The 19,427-nt window shown below is 42.4% G+C and overlaps 5 protein-coding genes across 5 annotated transcripts; 3 read left to right on the top strand and 2 right to left on the bottom strand.

The window, feature by feature from the left end:
* Nucleotides 1–47: 47 nt before the first annotated feature.
* On the bottom strand, nucleotides 48–1,092 carry CLUP02_15995 (NAD dependent epimerase/dehydratase; the record flags this gene model as incomplete). The annotated part of the gene is made up of 6 exons (XM_049294919.1): nucleotides 48–166; nucleotides 229–406; nucleotides 481–753; nucleotides 832–855; nucleotides 901–977; nucleotides 1,041–1,092. 6 exons carry the CDS (start codon nucleotides 1,090–1,092, stop codon nucleotides 48–50), a joined length of 723 nt encoding a protein of 240 aa, XP_049152066.1.
* Nucleotides 1,093–10,865: 9,773 nt separating this feature from the next.
* On the bottom strand, nucleotides 10,866–11,521 carry CLUP02_15994 (uncharacterized protein; the record flags this gene model as incomplete). Its single annotated transcript, XM_049294918.1, has 2 exons — nucleotides 10,866–11,052; nucleotides 11,403–11,521. The coding sequence occupies 2 exons, from the start codon at nucleotides 11,519–11,521 to the stop codon at nucleotides 10,866–10,868; spliced, it is 306 nt and encodes a 101-aa protein (XP_049152065.1).
* A 239-nt stretch (nucleotides 11,522–11,760) lies between these two features.
* Nucleotides 11,761–13,042, top strand: CLUP02_15993 (uncharacterized protein; the record flags this gene model as incomplete). The annotated part of the gene is made up of 5 exons (XM_049294917.1): nucleotides 11,761–11,919; nucleotides 11,982–12,164; nucleotides 12,241–12,357; nucleotides 12,492–12,934; nucleotides 12,988–13,042. The coding sequence occupies 5 exons, from the start codon at nucleotides 11,761–11,763 to the stop codon at nucleotides 13,040–13,042; spliced, it is 957 nt and encodes a 318-aa protein (XP_049152064.1).
* A 217-nt stretch (nucleotides 13,043–13,259) lies between these two features.
* On the top strand, nucleotides 13,260–17,796 carry CLUP02_15992 (SIT4 phosphatase-associated protein; the record flags this gene model as incomplete). Its single annotated transcript, XM_049294916.1, has 6 exons — nucleotides 13,260–13,928; nucleotides 14,007–15,650; nucleotides 15,701–16,491; nucleotides 16,528–16,773; nucleotides 16,850–17,006; nucleotides 17,056–17,796. 6 exons carry the CDS (start codon nucleotides 13,260–13,262, stop codon nucleotides 17,794–17,796), a joined length of 4,248 nt encoding a protein of 1,415 aa, XP_049152063.1.
* Nucleotides 17,797–18,537: 741 nt separating this feature from the next.
* Nucleotides 18,538–19,062, top strand: CLUP02_15991 (uncharacterized protein; the record flags this gene model as incomplete). Its single annotated transcript, XM_049294915.1, has 2 exons — nucleotides 18,538–18,585; nucleotides 18,817–19,062. The coding sequence occupies 2 exons, from the start codon at nucleotides 18,538–18,540 to the stop codon at nucleotides 19,060–19,062; spliced, it is 294 nt and encodes a 97-aa protein (XP_049152062.1).
* Nucleotides 19,063–19,427: the final 365 nt, after the last annotated feature.

Genomic DNA, 19,427 nt, shown 5'->3' with positions numbered 1-19,427 from the left:
TTGGGCAGGATGGTGTTGAACGAGTATCCAGGCTTGTTCTCCTCAATCTACTTCCACGCAGCCCTCTCGCCCTCGGCCTTGGAAGCAGAGTAAATCGCGCCGGGCTTGATCTCCTTGGGCGTGTTCGGGTCCCACGCTGCCTTGATGGCAAAGTCGTTCCAGGTACCTGAAGGAAAATCAGTCAGCATCACGGGAGGATGAAGTTCAGTTTCTCATGGCACAGCGTACTTTCGTCAATGTGCATCTCCTTGTTGGGCTGAGGAATGACGGCGGCAAAAGCAGAAGATGTGAGGACGAAGCGCTTGATGCTCGAGTGCTTTGCCGCGGCGGAGAGGGCCGTCTCAGTCGCCTTTACGACCCAGGGGATGACGGCTTTAGGGTCATCACTCATTGAAATGTCGGACGCCTATTCCGCATGGATCAGCCGCTGGTTTCCTTACTCTCTGATTGATCTCTCAGACTCTCTCGATAATCACTTACCACATGTGCGACACCAGATACACCAGCCATGGCCTTGCCGAGAGCCTCCTCGTCCTCGAGATTGGGGACGAGGATTAATTCAAAGGCGTCCTTGTCATATTTGCTGTGGAAGAACTCGCTGAGCCACGGCTTCTCTGATCGAACTGTGCCGCGCACCCGGTACCCGAGTCCGAGGAGGACGTTGATCGTGTGAGATCCGATGTATCCATTAGCTCCGGTGACGAGGATGAGCGAGCCCTTCGGAAGTGCGGTGAACCCAGACATGATGTTCAGCTACAATCGAGAATTGGGTATGATAGCAGATAGGGAATGTTCAAGGGAGATCTAGATAGATATGTATGCTCAGGATACTTTGAAGTTGAATTGACGGTTTGACTAAATGGACAGTGCACATATATATTCATCTCATGTTGTAAACACCGACGGGTTTAAATCCCATGCAGGCGGTGGGCCGTGGAGAACGGCAAGCGGTCCATTACTAACATTCACAGATTCCACTAGAAGTGGATTTGCTTAGAAGACAACGACCCCTCCCTCGAAGCGGTGGTCTAAAATGCAACCAAAGACGCAGATGTGGACGCCAAATCGACGCTTGGATAATGACGTATGCATGACCACCCTGTCTAAAGCTCCTGGTCTGCCGTAGCCTAAGCCTTTTACTATCGGCTTAATCGTCCTATCGGATTGGAAGTCTAATTCGACCGCGGCGTACGGCCGACTGCGCAGGGGCCAATTAGGGGCCCTATTTACGATTATTATAGCTAGCCTAACCTACGGTTAGAACCTCCTTTTTATACCTATATAGATATTTATATAGTTTAATTAATCTCTTTATTACCTATAGTTCGAACTAACTACTTTATAATAGGGATATTAATATTAATTAGTAATTAAATTCTATTATTATAAATTAGTAAGGTATCTCGCTATATAAAAAAAATAACTTTTTAATACTATATAAGATAAGAGATTCGTATTAATTAACCTTATGAAAGTAAATAAAAAAGGAAGTAATTCTTAAATACCGTACGGAATTAAGTAATCGTAACCCTTTACTACTTACGAGAGGTCGATATTTATTATATTAAACTACGTTAATTAACAAAACTACTTAAGTAACTAGCTTTTTACTATCGCCCTAAGTAGCTTTTTTATTAAACGACTTTTTTATAACCGGCCCGTAATTAGAAATTAACTAATTAAATTAATAATAAGAAATACTTATATAACGACTACTTATTTAATTAATTAATATAACGAACGAGCTTAATAATATAATATAAAAGAGTATTACGTAATTAAAAAAAGGGATTTCTAAATATAAATATTTTTATTTAATAGTAAAGGTAATTTTATAAGAGTTATTAAGCTAAGAGATTTATAATATATAAAAAAGTCTATTATTATAAGGATTTTATAAATATAACCTTAAGCTTACGATTTAAATAACCTTTTTATAGCTCCCTTAACTACTTCCTAAGTATTATTTAAAAATATAATATAGGGGACGGTTTAATAAAAGAGGAGGGGATTTAAAAGTCTTAATAATATCGAGTTAAAAGTATTACGGATTTTAGAAATTAATTTAAAAAAAAAGCGGCTATTTTAAAATAGTTTTACGACCTCTTATTAAAGTTATTGTTAGCTTAAAAAAAGGCTAAAAAGATAAAGATCTAAGGGGAAAAGAAAAGAATCTTTTAGAGGGCTACTAAAAGGCTTCTTTTTATATTAACTCTTAGTATAAAATTATTAATTTTAAAAAATTAACTAAGTAATAAAAAGGATCGCTAATAAGCGATAATTATTTAATTATAATTAAGCTATAAAAAAGACTATTTAAAAAATATAAAATAGGGTACTGAGAGGCCGTAAAAAATAAGATTTTTAAAGTATCTAACCCTACTACGTACGAGTAATAAGTAGGTATTTTTAATAAGTCCTTAAAATTTACGATTTTATAAAAAAGAGGGCTTAATTTTATTAATTATACTTAATAGCCTATACGGTTTTTAATAGCTTATATAGCTCTTTTATAAGCTATTTAGCGTTTATTTTTAACTATTCTTATAAAATACCGCCCTAAAAAAGGTAGGTTAGGGAAAAAAGCTATTTAGAAATTATAAAGAATATAAAGCTTAAGAGGCTAAAAGTATATAAAATAACGGAAATCGGTAATTAGTAAAGATCCCGAGACTAATTACTATATCTTTTTATAATAATATAAACGTTTACTACTATTATTATTAAAAAGAACTACTAAAGCCTACCTTTTTATACTAAATAAAAAAGAGGATCTTAGTAAGTATAATAGTTAGTAATTTAAAAAAGTAATAATAATTACTAAAAATAATAAAAACGAGAGTAATAATAAGATAGTAAGAAAAAGCGGGAATTTCTTAGACTTTAATAAGTTTATTAAGTAGCGAAAGTACGGATTTATTATAATTAGCGCGCAAATTAACTATATCCCCGTTAAGATTAAATACGCTAGCAACTATTAATATAAATATAAGCTAGAGTATAACCCTTAGCGAGTTAAAGTAAAGAAAAAGAGGATAAAACCCGATTTTAAATAGAATCCTGATCCTTTATAAGTAAATAAATATTAACCCGGATTATTAAAGGACGTAGATATATAAAATCGCGAATTAGCTTAATAGTAAGTAAATTAACGTAGTATTAATCTATTTAATTAAGGTTTATAAAAAAAAGGGGCTATAGGGGTAACCCTTATTTTACGAGATTATAAACGACCTTAGTTATTAATTAAATAAATAGTTCGCGAGCATAAGCTTAGGAATTATAAAAGTAGTTAATAGATTTTTTTATGAGCGAGGGGTATTATTAGCGTAATTATAATCGTAAAGGCTATACGAAATACTAATAATAATAATTATAAAAAAGGAATTCGTATTATAAAACTAAGTATAGGTTAATAAAGTATATAATCGCTTTAACAAATTTAAAAAAAAGGTAAACGACCTAGATTTCCTTTTTATAATTACTAATGGAAATCTATTATTATAAAAAGATATACCGGGGCAAAATATAGTATTAAAAGTATAATAATTAATAATTCTGCCTATTTCGATTTATAACTCGTTACCGTTATTAACGCGAAATTTAGTACTAATTAGTTAATAAAAAAAGAGGTAAATAACCCGAAGTTATTAATAATACGTAATAATATAAGGATCGTATATAAATATTAAAAATCTAGCGGTAAATACGAGGTAATTTATAAACCTTAAAAAGATCTTTTTAAAAAAGAAATTATATTCTAAGGGGAAGTATAAGGTCTTATAAAAACCCTAACGATATTTCATAATTATTATGAAAAAGTCGGAATTAGAGAATACTAATATTATTTAGTAATTAATATTATACTCGTAAGCAAAGCCTCTAATTATTATTACGAAGCAGTACGTAATCTTAATTAAAACGACTTTTTTAGTATAATTAACGTAATCCGAAGCCGCTTTGAGATTTATAATAAGTACTTAGAGCTCCTATTTAAACTACGAGCGATTTCTTTTATATTTATAGCTAGGATAATAGAGGGTAAATCGCGAGTAGAGATTTTTAAAGAGCTTATTAATCGAATTAATAAGTTAGTAAAAACCTAGCTAAATAAGGGGATAAATAAATAGAAAATTAGATATTTTTATACTATAGTTTAGTATATATTAAAGGTAAAAATAACCCTATATTAAGTACTTAAAAACTACGAGACGCTCTACTCGAGGCTAAAATCTAGTTTTAATATTAAAGCGAGAATACTATACTAAACCTACCTCTAAGCGTATAACGGCCCTTATTAATAATATTAGGTTAATTAAATATAAAAATAAAATAAAAAAGAAGCTAGATATAGTAATTACTAATAAAGAGGCCCAAATTCGTTAAATAAGTAAAGATTTAACTTACGGGCAGGGTAATAAAAGAGGTAATATTATATTTATAAAAAAGATAGATATTAGTTAAGTAACTATTCTAAAAAAGAGCGTACTAAATTATATAAATAATATAAAAAGTTAAGGGTAATAAATAGTAAAACTAGCCCTCGTTAGTTTAACTAATTCTTTATTATATATAAGGGTAGATCCGGGGGCATAGAACTTAGTAATAGTAGCTAAAATAATAGCTTAAAGTATATACCCCCTATAAGAGATTCGGAAAATAAAAAAGATCTTACCCCTTATACTAACGAATTAAATTATAACGAAATTAATAATATTAACTACTCTTTTTTTACTCCGTTAGTTTTTAAAAAATATACGAAGCTAAATAAATAGAGAGTAGTAAAAGCTCTTAATAAATAGGCTTTTATTTATAAATAATAAGGGAAGGTCCTTTAGATAATAAATACGAAAGTAGTTAAAAGGGCGAATTTAATAGGGCTAAAGCCTATTCTCTTAATAATTAAAGAGAAGACGCTATTTTTCTTAATATTTAAAAAAAAAGAATATAGTACTAAGTAGATCTAAGAGTAGCTAGAGGGGTCCTTTTTATATTACTTAAATCCCTCGAATATTAAGCTCGTATAAGTATTCTATACGAGCGAAAAGTACGGCCTAGATAATTTTTATAAAATTATCTTAAATACTAAGGTATTATAATAGTTAATTAGAAAAAAAAAGTAATTCTAAGTATTATAAAAGATCGTACTAATAATACTTAATACGTTAACGGCGGGTATTATAAGGATTAGTTTTAGCCTAAGTAAAGAAATCGTCGCCCTAAGTATAATAAAAATAGAAACGTACTTCGGAACGATAACTTTTTATATTTTACTTATTAATACCCTATTTTTTTTATATTTAAAAAATATAGATTGACTAAGTATTATATTTAATAATACGAGGAATAGAATCTTTAGTAATAAGTACTTCGAAATAGTTAAATAACGATAGGGGTATACGTTTATAAAGCTTATTAACGATACGAAGTTAATTAATTACTTAACGGAAAATAAGCTTAGAAAATTATATTAGAAATTCGGGTACCCGTTAATTACGAGGCTATATAACTTTTTAAAGTAATTAGGTAATAATAATATTAAAATAGGGGCGTTAGAGTAGTTAACGAAAGTATATTATTAATATTAAATAAATACGCAGAGCCTACGTAAATTTAAGTTTAAATTACGTAATAAGCTTAACTTTAACTAAGAAATTATCGTTAATATTTTTTACGTAAATAGTCGGCTAGTACTATATATAATTAACGTAGCTATATTTTTTTAAGTAGGGTAATTCTTTTAGGATTTATAAATAAAAATAGTATAAGTAGCCCTACGAAAAAGCTAAATCGATATATACTAAGGACCGCTAAATAGTATTAGAACCGATATTAATACTAGTTTTAAATTAATAGAATTTAGGGATAATATAACGGCCTACGGTATATAGCTAAAAGTCGTACTTATTAAAGCGTATTATAATATTAAAAAGGTAAAAAGGGCATATTAGTAATTAAAAAGGGCGTTTAGAATTATTAAAAAAGAAAATCCGGATTTTATTAATAACGAATACTTTTAAATAGTACTTGAATACTATAACGATACTATAGGGCCTAACGGACTTATACTAACGCTATTAATATTTAGAATATATTTAAAAACGACCTTAGCCTTACTACCGTCGCTAAGTATAAGCTAACGAGCCCGAGTAATTAAAAAAATAATATAAATACTACGCAAAGTAAGTATAAAAAAGTAAGTTAATAAGGTAATTACTATATATAATAGGCCCGATATAAGGGATAATTTAAATATATTACTAAATTCGGATATATAAGTATAGCGCAAAATTACTTAATAATAGGCTAGGTTATATAAGTTAATTTTTATTAACGAGCGCTCTTATATAGTTACGAGAGATTGTAATTAGTTATTTAAAATATTAATTACGGTAGTTAGACCGTATTATATAGATCTTAACGAAGTAATTTTTAATTTATAAGAAGAAGAAAAGCTAGGGGAAACTATATAACCCGTAGTAAAAGTATAAGAAATTATCTTTAATAAAATCGTCGTAGTAGTATTAATAAATAACGAAGAAGAAGAAATTATTAAAAGGGTACTAATATTACTAACGAGACGTTATAAAAGACTACGACGGTAAGCCTTAACGTAGTAATTTATTATTAATAACGAGGTAATTAATACTTTTTATATAATAAAAAAAAAAGCCAATTTCGAGCTAGTAGTTAAATTATATAAAGAAGGCGTAATTATAATTATTAAAAAACCGTATAAGGGATTAGATCTTATCGAAATAGATACTTTTTACGATCGAGGGGTTTATTAATTTATCCTATATAACTTAGAAAATATATAAACCTCTATATATTTAAATTATAAATAGTTTATAAGATTAAAGGGAAAGGAATACCTTAGCTATATAAGAAGTTTAGATACGTAATTTAGAGGTATAGCGACGTTAAAAAGGTAACGCTATTTATATAATCGCTTATTATATAGTACTATAGTTAATAATTAATAATAGTACTAATAGTATTATTATAAAAAAAGGGATACGAGGTTTAGAGCTATAATATTACCTAGGCCTATACCTAATTAGTTATAGGGCTTATAAGGAAAATCCTGGCCTATTTACTAAAAGAAATAGTTAATAAGTACTTAAAAAGTACGATTATTAAAGTACTTAAGCTATTATATAGGCTCGTAGAATTAGGTACTTATTAATAAGCTATTTATTACGATTTTTATATTAATTAACTATTAATAATTATTTTTACGTACGACCCGTATTTATTAATCGCGGAGTATAAAAGTAATTAATTTAGGATCGTTAGAATATAAACTAATAATATATTAGGCTTATTTAATATTAACTTTATAAAAAAAGAGGATAAGGAGCTTTAAAAAGCGGGCTTCGTAGCGAAGCTAAAAGAGGTTTTTATAATAAATACCCCCTTAGTATTTAACAGTAGGATTTTTATAATCGAAAAAGAAACTATTATTTTTTAATAAAAGGGGTAGGGTAAGAAGATTAACCTCGTCGATCCGAACGTAATTAATATTAAAAAATAATATAAAGCTAAGCTCGTGCGAGGGGTATATATTATAAGTATTTATTAGCCTAAAGCGATTTTTAATTATATTAAAGTAATATAAATTATAAATCTAACTAAACGAGACGTTCAAGTACTTAATAAGCGGCTTAAGTAGTAATAAATAAATCTCGATTAAAGTTTTATTTACTACCTAATTAACTTTATAATTAGTAAGCTCTACGTTTTTATTAATAAGTTATTTATAAATAATAATAACTTTATTTCGTAATTAGGGTATATTATTATCCTAGTTAACGAGAGTATAAGTAAGAGCGAATTTACTATATATAATAATATAATCTATTACTTATTGATTAAAAATAAGTAAATAACGAGAAGTATATTAATATTAAAAATATATAGTATAATTAATAGCGTTAACTTCTCTTATATAATTTTAACGACGCTAAGGAAGATTACTAATCGAATTAGCTTTTTACTTATTCTAATAGTTATTTATACTAATTCTTATTTATTATATAAATACCTTATTAAATTAGGAATAAAAAAAAAAGAGGCTTATAATCGATATTATAGCCCTTAGGTAATCGTACGAAAGGCGCGAGATATTTAAGATCTATTAGATTAATAATAAAAATAACCTCGTAAACGCTTTTATAAAAGTAGTACTAAATAAGGGATTAAAGTAATTTATAAGTAGTAAAAAAGCTATTATATAAATAAAGGAATAGGTTATATAAAAAAAGTAGAGAAAAGGGGGAAAAGGAGACGACTTAATAAACGGGCCTGAGGTTAAATTATATTTCTAACTATAGCGGTTAAATTAATAAAAAAAAGAGAAAGTTAGTATTAGATTAGAAGTTTAATTTAACTATAGTATATAGCCGACTACGCAGGGGCTAATTAGGGGCCCTATTTATAATTATTATAACTAGCCTAACCTATAATTAGAACCTCTTTTTTATACTTACTACGTAGATATTTATATAGTTTAATTGATCTCTTCGTTAACTACGGTTCGAACTAACTACCCTATAATAGGGATACTAACACTTACTTCAAAGCTGAAAGCTGAAAGCTTATGCAAGCTGTCTAAGCATGACGATTGCTTTGGCAGTCCTAATAACTCAACTATGAGAGATTCGATCGATGGCTTCAACATGAGTCTGCAAGGTATGTCTCTCAGAGCTGAAGGCTCTGGTTTAGATTGGTAGAGAGACAGCCAGACAGCCAGTAAGACACGTCTTTTGCAAATGACTTGATTGACAAGCCTACGCTGTCTGTCCTGTAATATATTACACTTTGCATGGCTTCCGCCTGACCTGTCTAATACTTTATACAGTTTTTTGCATCAATGACTCGGAGTAGATGTGAAGCGGACTTTTCTCCGATACTTGGGCTTTTTACTTGAATATTGCTTGTCCGTGATAGAAAGGACCTCCGTCCTCTGAACAGAAATAGAATAGGCAGCCAGCTACTGAACAGTATTCTCTGTCATTCGTCAAAACGTTTCTTGACCCGGGAAATATCATGCACAACTTGAGTGTTCTGCATTGAACAGGCATCCCGACTATCTAGTTGCCTTATGATGCTGGGAATCCCATCCAGTGTTGAATGACGTTAGTGTATTGACCTCTGGTTTTCTCTAGTACCAATACATTTTTGAGTTTTCAATTAAATGTGTTGAAATAACTTAGAATGATGATAATATGGATTATGAAGGAACAATCCGTGATCTGTTATTACGTTACGTGCTGTGGCGATGCATTGACGCTGACGCTATCTAGCAGTCGATGGGATACTGGTGCGAGTTGTTTGATGGCTCACAGGAACTTGGGATGACCAGGCATAGCTATGGCCATGAAATTATGCAGACATGCTCATGTTGTCTATAAGATCCTCCAGTTGCCAGAGATCGGGTATGGATCTGTGCTTCACGAAACTCGATCGTCTCTGTAACAATCTCACGTGCCCCAGTTGAGGAAACGGTAGCGGCGCTCCAACGGCTAGCTGGAAGGGTCGCTTGGACCACTTACGTTGGGGAATGCCAGGTGGTTGGGGAAGTTCGGGGAACAAGTCTCGGGGGGAGCATCGGCTGACAACGTGGGAAGGATTCTGCAGGGAGGGCTGGCAACGTGGCAAGCCGGGGGTTGCAGAAGAATGATGCCCGGCGGGCTCAGGATCGAAAGGTCCAGCCCATTTTGTAGGTATGCTGGTCTCGATTGATAATACATTCCGTCCGCAGCATTCTGGAGTGATGCGGGAGAGCGAGAAGTCTTGATCCCGTTGGGGCTAATTGTACGGAAATAATGTAGATGGAATGCGAGCATAGTCGCATTCTTGGGTGTGTGTAGGTATCGGGGTGTGGAAAGAGCTCACATGCTATTTGGGTAACGTAACGGTACACATGACAGAATGGACAGAATGGTACAGGAGGGGATGAGCAGACATGAGATGAACAAGGCCAGCCCCTGACTGTCGACGAAATCTACACCGGCCGGCAAACGAGCAGTGACACGAAGAAGAAATCCTACAAATTTCTTCTTCCTGGATTTCTTCTTCCTCCATCCCTTGATCCCCTTTTTCTCACAAGAAAACAATGGATCTGATGTGCTTGGAGCAAAAGTAATGTAGGTAAGACTTGACGCTGTTAGTAGACTCGTACCCGGTACAAACGGCCAGATCCACATCCAAGAAGTGTAGCGGGGCAGCAGTGCAACTTCCGCAACCGAGGAACCTCCGATAAGTACCGCACGGGAGAATGAGGGGCACGAGACTTGGCCTGCTATCAGCAACTACTGTAAACAAATTGGCACCTGGGGCAGATCCCATCTCATGGAAGCAGGCAATTCCTTATCGGAGATCATCTTCAGTCTTACACTAAAGGACTAGGGACTCTGCCTTGGGTGTGTTTCGGCACGATTCGATTCAACAAGAACCCTGGCCTAGCACACAGAAACCCAACACACACAGAAACGAAACAAGAGAAAAGAGAAGAGTCGCTACGCAGTACTGTTAGGTGTTTGAGGGTATGAGGGCAAGGAGGGGCTGTCGAATCACCAATTGAGTCACACTGTGACACAATCACATTCACACATGCACATATGCATCTCATGCTCCAGTTTCCCCCCTCATACTTCAGCCAGGCTGAGCCCGTACGGTTCCGGAGCAGAGGGCAATGGAGGGGCATCTCAGGCCTGGCCTGGACGCCCACGGTCCGCGAATAGACAGAGTTGCGGGTAATGGGAGGACCCTTGCCTTGCCCTCACGGCTCCTCTCCACCGTCCACGTCCTTGGGCTGGATTAGGCGAAAATCCAATCCCACTGTGGGCAAAGCACGCAAGTTAATAATGGAACGGAGTCGGAAGAAGGCCACAATTCGAGATGGCCCTCGTGGTCCTGTAGGGCTGGGCGTTGTCGAGGACCTCGGCGATGTTGTACAGACTCTCTTGCTCATGCTGCTGCCGCCTTGGAGATTTCTTTGGGAGCACCGAGGACAGTCTGATCATTGCCCAACCATGTCGCTGATATCTGCGATCGGAATAAAGCAGTCAGTTCAGTTCATGCCTCGGTCTTTTTCAGAATAGGCACCGGAACCTGAATGAGGCGGCGCCACAATCGCTTTGAGTATTTGCTCGCCTTTAGCTTAGTGAGTTTCCTTGTCTCGCATTGCGCAAGTACCCGTGCCGGGGCTTGACTGGACAGAGAGTCCTGAGAGGAATCCATCACCAACTTGATTGGGGAAGATGAACACCACAGCCCAGCATTCAGAATCTTTTCTTATCAAGATGGAACGGGCGAGGATGCAGATAAGAGCGTTGATTGTAGGTGCATGTCTGACCGGACTGACCTCATCAGACATGAACGAATGCACTCCGTACCCTGCTCTGCTCTGCTTCTGCTTCGCCTCTTGGGTTCCGAGAGACAGCAGCCGGTCGGCGGCACGTTTGGTAGCAAGCGGGAAGCAAGGCAACCCAATCTGGGCCCAATCTGAAAGCATGACGATGTTTGGACAATAATGAATGGGTGAGGTTCATGACGGTGAATGTAATACGAAGCAACGGTATACTTGATCATTTTTTCCACTGCATTTTACCGCAGTGCACCCGTACCGTACCTACCTTAAATGCTGTTTTGGTAGGTAAGTAACGGAAAGAAAGTACCCGACCGCACCATCCTTTCTCCCCTGAACCACACGGAACAAGAGGTATACGCAAGGTACCCCGTGACATTCGTTCAATGTCCACTGTTCAGTGTTTCCGTCAGCTTCTTCGACCCCAGAGAGCTCCGAGGGTGCGCGCGCGCGCACGCACACAAACAGAGCCAAACATCCGTAGCCGCAGCCGCAGCCGCACGTCAGCAGCAAAACAACCGCTGCCAGACTTGGTGCACCTGAAAGTACGAATACCTACCTACCTACCTTACCTGACCTGAGTACCTGACGTGCCGACTGGGACAAGAGTAACAAGGGCCGTCCTTTCTTTCACCAGGGCATACCCGACCTCTTCCTCTTCCTCCCACTGCGGCCAAGCCAAAGTGCCAACCTGGGAACTCCGACGACCGACCCTCCGACTCTTAAGTCCCTACTGCGTAGAAAGCCAGCGATTCCATTGGGCCAAAAGAGCACCTTTACCTTACCTAAGGTAACCGTACCTCAAACCCACCGCTGCGCAATCCAATCTCGACGACGTCCGGTGGCCCATCTCACCCTCACCACAGCCATTCTTTCTTCCCGAGTCCAAAAACCACCACGCATCCACGAATCCACACCCACACACACACACACCACCCCTCCTCTCCCCCAACACCGACAAGGAGAGAGAAAGACAGCGAGACGTACGGAGGACAGAACCCACGCGACCACATTCGAAGCGTCCGATACATATCTATCCGACAACCGACAACCGACGACAGGCTCCGGCTTCAGCCCGTTCTTTCCATCGCTAATTCTCCTTGCACACGAGGCTTAGAACGCCAGCGCGCCCTCTGTACAACAGCAATCACCGTACCTTTTCCCGCTTTTGTACGTACCCTGGTCCTCTGGCTACTGTCCTACTCCTCCTCCTCCCCCCGAACTCGTTGCCTCACTGCCTGGGCTCGCTGCTCCCTACTGCTTTGCTTCATTCGTGGTGCTTCCTGTTGCTCTCCGCTTGCCTGGAAAGAGTACGCGCGTTGCGAGCTGGATTGACTCGAATCCCCCTCTGTCGTCCATCGTTTCGCGGCTGGGTTTTCCCCTCTCCTTCGAGACTGGATCGTCAATTTTCCCTCATCTCTTCCCTCCCCCTCTATTATCAATCAGCTCCTCTTTTCTGGGCCCGATGCGCCGGCCCCTCCACTCCGCCGGCGACAACATCTGCAGACCTCACCACCACCACCACCATCAAGCCCTGCTTTTCCTGCTCTGCCTTCGCTTGTCAGCAAAAGCCTTCTAGACAATCTCTTTGCTGACACTTCCTCCTCGCTCAGCCGCCAAGTCATTCAAGCGACCGATACCCCCAAACCCGTCCTTCGCATGCGTTGAACCTAAGGTATAGAGAAAACGATTGGCCATTTATCACTCTCGCTACGATTCGATTTCTGCGGCCGATACACGCCCTTTGTCTATTCCATTAAGACATACGAATTTCGCATGCTCAATCATCGGATTGCTGCCCAGTTGATTGTTTTATCGCTCTTTGTCCATCGTCGCCGCGACTCGTCCGGCGCCGTGACATAGACAACCCACAAATACCGCCACCATGTTCTGGAGATTTGGCGGATACGCCAACATATCCACCATCGATACTATCCTCGAAAAGCCCGAATTTACCGTCGAAGACCTCCTCGACGAAAGCGACCTGATTCAAGAGCTCAAGCAGCACAACACGAAGCTTATCGAATACCTCCGCGAGGACAATGTGCTCAAGACTCTGCTCGAATATGTCGTCGCACCCAAGTTAGAGCCCGTCGCCACCCCAGAACCAGATGAACCCGCCGAGGAGATCAAGGGCAAGGGTCGCCTCCTTCCCTTTTCAAGACCTCGCGCCTCATCCCGAGCTACCGATACCGACAACGAGGAGGAAGAGCAGGAGAAGAAGCGCAATCGCTATGCCTACGTTGCTGCCGAAGTCTTGTCATCCGACACGTGGTCCATTTACGAGGCCATGATGGAAAACCAAGACCTGGTGCGGGAATTTTGGCAGTTTCTGAAGCGCCCGACGCCTCTTGACCCCCTGCAAGCCAGTTACTTTACGAAAGTCAACGAGGCTTTGTTCGACAAGAAGACGGAGGAGATGGTTATCCTTCTCAAATCTCTCCCCGAGGCCGTGCCCGACTTGCTCCGTCATGTTGAGTGCCCTATTATTATGGATCTGCTTCTCAAGATCATTGCCCTAGACCGCACAGAGGGCGGCCAGGGTGTTGTAGAGGTGCGTACAGCCCAGCAATCCCCCCTTCCCCCATCCCCGCCGAACAAGGTTGAGAGCTAATCGTACCCTTTATTGCAGTGGCTATACGGCCAAGACGTTGTGCCGACGCTGCTATCCTGCCTCAGCCCGGAGCACAGCTGGGTTGTTCAGACAGCTGCAGGCGACTTCATCAAAGCCATCATTACCATTTCGGCCAATGCATCGCAAAACGAGCAGCAATGCATCGGCCCGAACGAACTCACCCGCCAGCTGGTGTCGCAACCCTGTGTGGAACAGCTGATCAAGTACATGTTAGGAGGTGGAAACCCGCTGACTGTGGGTGTCGGCATCATTATCGAAGTCATCAGGAAGAATAACTCGGACTATGATCCAGACGTTGGCACCGAAGCCAACTCTGTTCCCTCGAGCCGAGACCCCATCTATCTAGGAACCCTCCTCCGCTTGTTTGCGCAACACATTCCCGATTTCGTCAACCTGATTATGAACATCCCGGTGCAGAAGGGACCGTTGGAATCGACCTTTGGCGAAAAGATAGAGCCTCTTGGCTTCGACCGATTCAAGACGTGCGAGTTGATGGCCGAACTGCTTCACTGCAGTAACATGGGCCTACTCAATGAAGTTGGTTCCGAGGACGTTATTGCAGCTCGAGATGCTGAGCGTCAGCGCTTAAGAACGGAGGGTAAGCTTACCCCAAACCGCGGAGAAGAGCCGCCATCATCTACGGATGACTTGACGATGCGCATCGGTCGTTCTTCTCCCGAGGAGGGACGTCGTTTAGAGGTAACCAATATCTCAGACGATGACGGATTCGAAGAGGTTGAGCCCAGCCGCGAAATGAACGAGGACACGTCCCACGAGTTCGTAAAAGCCGAAGAAGAGATTCCTGTCGCTGCACCAGCCTCGTCCTTCCTGGACAGAGACGAAGACGACTTTGTGGACGAGCCGCTCAGCTCGCCCAGACTCAACGTCGCAGATGACAAAATCAAGGAACAACGATTTGATGACCCCGATCTGGTGGTCGCTCCCCTTTCGCCGAACAAGCCAAAGACTGCTTCCATCGATGAGACTGCTGCTGCAGCAGCGGTTTCCGAAGCCAAGTCCGAATTGGAGGCGAAGCCGGATTCCGTTGACGCCAAGAGTGAAGAGCCGGCTGCGAAAGAATCAGAATCTGAGAAGACTGAGAAGACTTCCGGCGCAGACGACCTGGCTGACAAGACCTCGGATGATGCTACCATTAACAAGGTAGAGGAACTTTCGCTTGACGAGAAGGCTGATCAAACGGTTGTTCCCGAGGACAATCAGAAGGGTGACGAGTCCGACTCTTCTGTTGTCTATACGCCTAGCGTCACCGATTCTGAGGCGAAGCCCGAGCCAGCAGAGACCGCGCCGGCAGTGCCTGAACCTCCCCAGCACCCCGAAGACATGCCAGCCCCTCTGTTTTCCAAATCCACCACTGATCCTGATGCGACTGCGGACAAGGACGCTACTTCCAAGGAGACCGAATCCGAAGTTGAGCCAGCTCCGGAGGTTCCCATGGCCCCTCCAGTTCCCGAGGTGCCAGAAGCCCCCGCGGCTCCAGGAACTGACGACGATGCGACAAGGGAGGCTGGAGACCTACCGCCTGCTGTTCCCGATCGGCCTGACCCGAACAGCGTGAAGCCTGTTGTCGGCGACTACCTCAAGGTGCAATTTGTCGAATACCGTGTTGTGCCCACGATTCTGGTGAGTTCCTCGTGATGATGCGTCATCAATCCAAGCTAATCAGAGTTTAGTCCTTCTTCTTTGCTTACCCGTGGAACAACTTTCTCCATAACGTGGTATATGATATCGTTCAGCAGGTTTTTAACGGGCCTATGGACAGAGGCTACAACCCGACCTTGGCAGTTTCACTGTTTGAGGCTGCGGATATCACGACGGCTATCATCAAGGGCCAACTCGCTAGTGACGAGTCACAGGCCAGGATGAAGACTCGCATGGGTTACATGGGACATCTCACTCTCATCGCTGAAGAGGTGGTGAAGTTTACGGAACGTCACCCTCCCGAACTCTTGTCTGAGACTGTTCTTGAACGGGTTATGGACCCGCGATGGATCAGCTATGTGGAAGGCGCCCTCGCCGAAACTCGTGAGCGAGACAACGCCATTCTCGGCGGAGTCCGTCCCGAGGTGGCTATGGGTAACCGGGCCGGCATGTCTGGCAGCGGGCTCGCAGCAGTCGGTCTCTCTGGCCTGGGATCGTCCTTTTCCAACTCCCAGAGCAATACTGGCTCCAACGCGCTCGCTGATGCTGGACTCAACGGTAACGCAGACCTTCAAGAAAGCAGCGGTAACGGTATTGGGCCATTCGCCATCAGCTCAGGCACTCTCATGTCTGGCTTCGGCAGCTCCAGTGATGAGGAGGACGAGGGGGAAGAAGAGAACGAAGACGATGTCAACAATGAGGTGAGTGATATGCTCTCAGAGCTCCGTGAGATGGAACCACCTGCATTGGACCCTTGGACGCAATCTCTTATCGACGACAATAACCCCGACGAGGACGAGGAAAAAGACCGGGAAAAGGATGCGTAGTGCGCATACGAGGACGGAGGACCCCATGACAGTCGAATATCCCAAGAGGATCACACCGATGGCGCCGGCGATGACTTTGGACGTAGGATAGATGTAGAGGACGTAAGCAACGATTCGCCGAACCTTGTATCTTGGGACGATAAGGGGGTATGGGGCAATGAGTTCGGAGATCTTGAGTCTGATGAGGAAATGCACATGATTCGGCCTTCCCTCAATTTCATGTCATGGCTTAGAAGGAGAACGGATAGACATATCGATGACGAGAGCCTGGGAGAAGGGTAGAGAGGGCTCGGGGGCTATATAGGAGAGGGTGGTGTTGGGCGTATTCATGACATATCTTGTGGCGGCGAGTAGTGTAGGATTACACGTCCTTGTTCGTGCCGGCGTCGATTCCTTGGGATACCAGACAACTTTGGACTTTTCTTATCCACTTCAACCACTTGCGAGCCGGGTCATCTATAACAGCAAAACGACAATGACGAAACTTGCCTCCGGGATCTTTCTTACAATCGTGCGCCAATGTCGGAATGAATCTCACCAGACTAACACGCATTTACTAGTTCCGGGCTTATACCGATCCATTGAACAACACCTCATCGTCTCTCAACCCGCCATCGATCCCTCCGCCTCCGCCGCCGCCGCCGCCATTGAACAACCCTCCTTCTAGAGCGCGGTTGCAGCTTGCGGCTCGTTTGGCTATGCACCAGAAGAACCAGGCCGCTGCTTCTCAAGAAGAAGACGACGACGACGACGACAAGGGCGAGTCTGGTGAGGGCGAGCGGCTAGAGAACCCGTTTGCCGATGACGAAGACGACGAAGAAAATTCGAGCGACGAGGACGACGAAGACCGTCATGGCCCAGGGGCAGCGGCAGCTGTTGCAGGTGCCTGGGGTCAACCTGGAAGTGGGTCGTGGTGGCGAGGGGTGGGACGTCAGGGGCGGCCACGATTTGACGGACAAGATGATTCGGACGAGGAAGACGACGATGAGGAGTTTGGTGATTTTGCCATGCCCGAGGTGGAGCCAGCGCCGGGTACGGATCCCAACGAGAAGGTGATTCTAAAGCCTCTCGCGGTACACCCGCCGCAGGGTGCTTCGGGAGGCAAAGCCTTTAGCGGTCTGTGGCCGTTTGCAGGTAAGAAGGATGGCAAGGACGATGGTGAGAAGGGGCCATCGGAAGAGACGGCGACGGGAGACGACGAGAAGCCGATCCAGGCGGCCGTCGAGGCTGCTCGGCGGACGAGCATCGAAGATCCGGATGACGATGAAGAGGTTGTGGTGCAGAAGCCGACAAGCCTCTGAGACGAATAGACGCGCCCATGGCTTAATGCGATGCGTAGACGGTCAGGAGTCACCGTTTTGTACAATTACGTGTTTGGTTTACGCTGCATCTGTAAAGTATGATTGAATGGAGAACATGCACGAATATTTTGTCTAGCTGTGAGGTCGTCTTTTCTCTTCCTCTAGTCTCCAGTTGCCACCGCTTCACGTTTTCTTTCACGTTTTCTATCATTATGGGAAAATCAGCAATGATCACGAGACGCTGTAAGCCATTATGTGAGCATTCCAGCTCAGGCATATGTTTGGCTTGTTGTGTTCGCGGTCCCAAGTCCGGCCATGCCACCGGAGCTCCGGCCGCATTTCGGGGCGCCATGCCGAGATCACTTTTTGTTCAATGACTGAATGAGACCTGTGAAAAGCAAAAATTGTCCGCTTCTGGACGAGACGAGAGTCACCGCCTACCTTTCCAATGAGTCAGACCAGCCATCTGAGCTGACTGATTCGGCTGCCTGACAGATGGGACGGGGCCAGGGACTTTCATGCTCTCTGAGGAGCTTGGGGCCAATACCCCAACTACCTTTCCTTACCTTACCTTTCCTTGTCTTGTACCGGAGGCGATAACGATAAGAGGTGATAATATAGAGGTGTTATTGTTGGAGGGAGGGGAACCTCGACCCCCGTCGATGTCTCGACCAGCAACACCAGCCAAAACCAGAAACACGCACTGGAGTCAAGCACAGGCAACATGCATCCCGTCCGACAATGCGCAGGGCCATGTGCCTGAGCCCTGAGCCCCTCCAAAACCTAGCTGTTTGACGTGCCGGGCAAGCTTAGCATGAACGTGTGGCCAACGTTCCCTGCACCCCTGGACCCTCTCACTCCAGCCCCTCTCGTTGTTTCTTGGTGGGAGAAGGAATGGGTGGTGCTTTCTGAGGACTGCGGTGCATGACGTTGAGTGGGAGGGAGCTGGTGTTGAGCAAGGTAGATGAATTCGTGAAGAATCCTCGAGCTGGCTGACTACGGTGCTGAATTATACCATAGGACCTGTCTGGCTCTGCATCTTTTCATTCGTGCCGATTCATCTACGCCACCATCTGTCGTCATGTAAGTCCAGCCGTGTGTGTTTCTCTTGACTTCACCGCCATCACCGCCTGTGCTCCTCTTCCTTCCTGTGGCCATCGTATGTCCGGGTCCTCGGCGTCTCTGCGATTCCCGGACGCAAGCAAGCTCATACATCAGGCTACACCATTCTGCCTCGTGAAACCGAGGGTCCGGCACGCCGAGTAGGCCTCCTTCTCCTTCTCTCTCTCTGCCTCCAAGTCACGTCAAAACGCACGATGACGCCTCTCTGTGGCTCCTGCCGCTCTCTGTCGCCGACTCCCTCTGCCGATTACCGTCTCGTCCCAGCCTGAAGTCGTTCGTCTGTTTGTGAGAGAAGACACGTCGCGGCTAATGCGCTCCGGTGTTCTGGCAGATTCTTTTCTTTTTGGTCGTCTCGGGACCATCGACCTCTCCGACTCCGTACCTGGGCCATCGTCGTCACCGGCGAAAAAGACTGCCAGGCTGTTCCGTTCTGCGAGTTTGAGCGGGCATTGGCGGTGATCATATAACGCCGACATCACCCTTTGTCGCAAGAGTGTGAAAGACTTTCT

The sequence above is a fragment of the Colletotrichum lupini genome, chromosome 9 (assembly GCF_023278565.1).
Source record: "Colletotrichum lupini chromosome 9, complete sequence".
NCBI classification, from domain to species: Eukaryota; Fungi; Ascomycota; class Sordariomycetes; order Glomerellales; family Glomerellaceae; genus Colletotrichum; species Colletotrichum lupini.
This window is presented reverse-complemented; position numbering and strand designations above follow the sequence as displayed.